This window comes from Salvia miltiorrhiza, chromosome 1 (genome assembly GCF_028751815.1).
Source record: "Salvia miltiorrhiza cultivar Shanhuang (shh) chromosome 1, IMPLAD_Smil_shh, whole genome shotgun sequence".
Lineage (NCBI taxonomy): Eukaryota > Viridiplantae > Streptophyta > Magnoliopsida > Lamiales > Lamiaceae > Salvia > Salvia miltiorrhiza.
The window spans coordinates 26,751,111-26,755,282 of record NC_080387.1 but is presented as its reverse complement, the minus strand read 5'-3'; the positions used below and the strand labels follow the sequence as shown (position 1 = coordinate 26,755,282).

General features: G+C 37.4%; 1 protein-coding gene across 6 annotated transcripts; it reads right to left on the bottom strand.

Annotated features, from left to right (window-relative positions):
* Nucleotides 1-209: 209 nt before the first annotated feature.
* On the bottom strand, nucleotides 210-3,802 carry LOC131017368 (THO complex subunit 7A-like). Of its 6 annotated transcripts, none has more exons than XM_057946107.1 (4): nucleotides 3,382-3,744; nucleotides 3,112-3,175; nucleotides 2,243-2,856; nucleotides 210-658 (listed from the first exon to the last, which is right to left on the bottom strand). In XM_057946107.1, exons 3-4 carry the CDS (start codon nucleotides 2,831-2,833, stop codon nucleotides 527-529), a joined length of 723 nt encoding a protein of 240 aa, XP_057802090.1. In that variant the 5' UTR covers nucleotides 2,834-2,856; nucleotides 3,112-3,175; nucleotides 3,382-3,744; the 3' UTR covers nucleotides 210-526. The 6 variants fall into 6 exon arrangements, with proteins under 6 accessions (XP_057802090.1, XP_057802095.1, XP_057802109.1 ...); XM_057946112.1 differs by having other exon boundaries at nucleotides 3,063-3,175; nucleotides 3,382-3,742; XM_057946126.1 differs by having other exon boundaries at nucleotides 3,161-3,175; nucleotides 3,382-3,742.
* Between the last annotated feature and the right edge of the window lie 370 nt (nucleotides 3,803-4,172).

The window sequence follows — 4,172 nt, the reverse complement described above, 5'->3', positions numbered from 1 at the left end:
GTAATCTTCACTTATATCTCACCTCATGCATCAAAGTTACATATATCCCACCCATGAATTTGATCAACACCTTTATAGTATCGATTCAATTGTATATTGCAGCTTCTACTACACTGGTTAAGACGCATTTGTTGGTGTTTCCAAGTAGTTGATGGCCTAAACCTAACAATGTGAATTCTAACATCAGCTTTTACCTAAACTCAGTGTGGTTGTGCAACAACTTGTGATTCCATGTTAATCAAGACAGGAGCTTCAAGATCCCTTTTGAGAATCACAATTCACAAAATAAAGAAAGCTCGAGGCCAAAGCCAAGCCATTTCATCACTTACATCCCTAGCAAGAATCAAACTCACAACCATGAGTTGGCATACTTGCAGGAAGAAGATGAATCCTGCTAGAAGTATTGCTACAACTAGAAATCTAAGCCGTATTTCATATAAATCACAACAAACACCATTTCCTCCCTGAACAAATAGAGTACCAAATGAAAAGGTTTAGATTCCCCGGGCATGATGCTAATTACCATCTAATCAAGAGCCATAGCTTCAGGTCCCCCAGTAGCATCATCCAATCCAGTCCTAGGCTCATCAATTGCCGTTCTCATTTCCTCCATTAAACTCCTTTGTTCTTCCTCAATGGTGTTCTGTAATTCATCCACCTGCAATTAAGTACAGCAATGACCACAGAGTGAGATAGAGAAATTCCTTAAAGCACCATATAGGTTGTAATGTTCCAAAGCTATGCATAGTAATTCAACTGGATTTGATAACTGATTCCTGATTGAGGACTAAATAGCATGATCTAATCCTATGAACAACATTACTCCAAAGATCAGTCGTGATTACCATTTTCCAGCCCTGAAGTCTACATTTCATAATAACTCATACTAAGGAACAAAATCCACCATTCACACACTAAAAAATGGAATGAAAAACACTTGGAGGGGTTTTTTTACTGCACACACTCACAATTGATTCTTTATGAGTTATGACAAGGCCGCACACCATGCACTCAAAAGAGTTGATAACAGAAACAGCAGAAGATCATTCATACTAGGATGGTTCAATCCATCAACTTTTCCATTCGTGTCTATTAGCAAGAAAATGTGACAAAGATAGAGTGGCCTTGAGAGAAGGAGAATGATATAGCTGAAGGGAGAAAACTATGATAGATAGGAAATTATAAAGTTCAAAAATGGGCATAAGAAAGAGCACCAAAGGAAAACAAGGTGGATTGTATGGATCCCAGAAGAGTTCTCATGTGATTTTGAATTGCTTGAACCCCACAATGGGGTTCTCAGAGCTTGCTGAACACTAAAAGACAGAAACTTGACCATATAATTGACTTAACCATATTCAAAGTTCAGAACTTGTGCACCAAGAACAAACGGGAAAGAAGATCTGGACCGAAAAATAAGCTCTTAATTTCTTGCAGAAACAGTTCCATATGAAGGATAATCTTAGATACCAATTTAGTGATTAACATAGCTTATAAGATGTTTCAAAAGCTTATAAGATGTAATGTATCAAGAGCGTATAAGTTGTCAAAGTGTTTAGATAATTAAGCTTATAAGCTAGAGAGAGAATTTTGAGATGGAGAGAGAATATATTGAAGAAATATGAACTTGGAAAGGTATATGATAGAAATAACAAACCATAATAGAATTATTTTTGTAAAATGATTGTTGTTTATAAGATTATGAAAAAATAAATTGGAGTAGAGGAACTTACTCTTTGGGGACCTTATAAGTTGTCAGAGCTTATTTCAAAGCTTATATGCTGTTTAGGAGGCCAAATACTTTTCAACAGCTTATTTTGCCAAGACTTTAAGGACCTTATAAGCTCAGCTAAACACCCTCTTAGAAGTGTGAAGACCACAATTTCAGCATAATGCAATAGTTTTGGCAGATGAAATTCAACAAACAACTAAGAATTATGCACAACTACCTTTATGAGAGACTGTTCAATGTTAACCAATAGAAATTGAATATGTTGATGCTTATGCAATACACGGCTTCAGCAGTGGAATAGTAGGACCTACTTTCTAAAATAATTAGTTACACAGCAACATTCCATGCGTGGAGAAACATTTATGGAACCTGTTCTCGAACTAAGACGATAAAAAAAAAAAAAAAAAAAAAAAAAAAAAAAAAAAAAAAAACATGCATCTATGCAGAATGCAAGATAATCTCCCCTAAAAACAGATATAAATAAAAGTCATTCAAATAAATGATAGTACGCACCACATGCAAAAGCAGCGAAAATTGCTTTTTGCGGAGTTCTAGTGTCCTTGAGCCAGCAGTGTTTTCTGATTCTAGGGATGCAATCTCCTGTTCAAGTTCTGTTATGGTTTTCTGTGTTGCTGATCTTGGTGGCTGCATAGCAATTAACTTCCTAATAGCTTCGCACTCCTCTTTGTGCTGCCTCTCAATCTTGCTCTCCTCCAGCTGTTTCTTCAAATCTTCTATATCATCATGTGCTAGCAAAATCTGTCGGTTTATCTCATCTTTTAACTCGTTAAAGTTCTCCTTCTCTCTAACATTCGCATCAATGATCGCTTTACTCTTGAGCAGCGGAATTTCGAAAGTGTTCAGCTCCTGCAAGAAAGCTTTGGCAAGTCTTTCACAGTCACCATAGTTATCAGCGTCTTTTTCTACCTCCACAGCGAAGGCTGTAAACTTCTTCTGAAGTTTCTTCAAGGGTGGTTCGCCTCTTGTTGTAGTCGTGCGGGTCAGAAGCCTATGCTTGATTATAATGTCATCCTCAAGGGGGCCAAAAGCATAGTGCGTGGCCACAGTCTCTCCCCTGCCAGCGGTTTTCCTCCCTTTCAACATTTAAATTGTCTGATTTCTTAACTCTGCAAGCAAAAGAATCCATCTACATTTGTTTAACTTTTTTAACAAGATCAAACAAACAGCTACGGGAAAACACATCAGAAAAGGCAACTAAACTACTATCACAAATATCAGACAAACATTGGTGCATCTAGAAAATGGGTTTCGGCATCAGGTAGAATTTGAGCAAGAAAATCGATATCTTAGTAAACCGAATTAGAGCACACACCTCCAAATAAGAAACTGAACAAAGAAAGAATGTAATTTCAATGCGGTACCAGTATTGCCGATATCTGGGAATGAAAAAAAGAAAATTCAATGTGGTACCAGTATTGCCGACATCTGGGAATAAAAAAAAAATAAAACAATCAATATCTGCTCCGCTAAACCAAAATCACATTTTTGAATAACCAAACAGCGAAAGGGAAAAGAAGGCCCAGAGCAAAGCGAATAGAAAACAAATTAAAAATAAAAGAAAAAAGAGCGCTGATAACCAATAGGAACAAGATGCTATCAAAACTCAAATCTAATTACAAATTTCAACTTACCTACTGCTTCTCTGAACTTCTGATTAAGTATGAAGAGTTCTGAAGAGAGGGATTTTGAGTTCAAAATATAATTACAAAAATCGACAGCGAGAAGAGAGGGGGTCGTGGGCCGTGGCAGAAGAGGCTTAGGTATATTAGTGAATTCCTATTCGTTGCTTGAAAATATGATGATTGTATGAAGCAGCCGTTGGCCGACGATCGGGGGGTGGCGGTGGTGGCCGTGGCGGAGTGGTGGTGGCGAGCCGGAACCTAATTTGAGATGGAAGTGCGAGAAATGGCCTCAAAAATTGGGCTGACGAAGAAAAAGTTGGCCCCAAATTCACAACAAAAAATACACCCAAATTGGTAGGAATTAAGTAAAATTTGGCAATGTTTAAACTTTAAAGTCGAATATTTTGAGGAGTTGGTCTCGGTGCGGTCAACCGCATCCCGTGCGGTTGAATTTGCTTTGAAATATATTATTTCCTCCGTTTCCAAAACAAGTTCTTCTTTGGGGACGGCGAACAAGTTTTAAAGAAAAATGGTAAAATGTATTGATAGTGGAGAAAAATATATTATAATTAGTACTGAGAGTGGTGAAAAAAGTGAAAAGTAAAAATAAATAAAGTACTCCCTCTGTCCCCAAAATAAGTTCCTCTTTGGGGACGGCACGAGTTTTAAGGAAAAATGGTAAATTGTATGATAGTGGAGAAAAATATGTTATACTCCCTCCGTCCCGCTAAAGTTGGCTACATTTGTTTCGGCACGGAGATTAAGAAATGGAGTGTTATGTTTTAATTGAGTGGAGCCCA

What these genes read in the sequence shown, in the direction of transcription:
- LOC131017368 (XM_057946100.1), bottom strand. Translation starts at nt 2,833, where the DNA reads ATGTTGAAAGGGAGGAAAACCGCTGGCAGGGGAGAGACTGTGGCCACG. An exon ending in TTTCGCTGCTTTTGCATGTG is followed by an intron (nt 659 to 2,242) that starts GTGCGTACTATC and finishes ACTTAATTGCAG; the next exon opens with GTGGATGAATTACAGAACAC.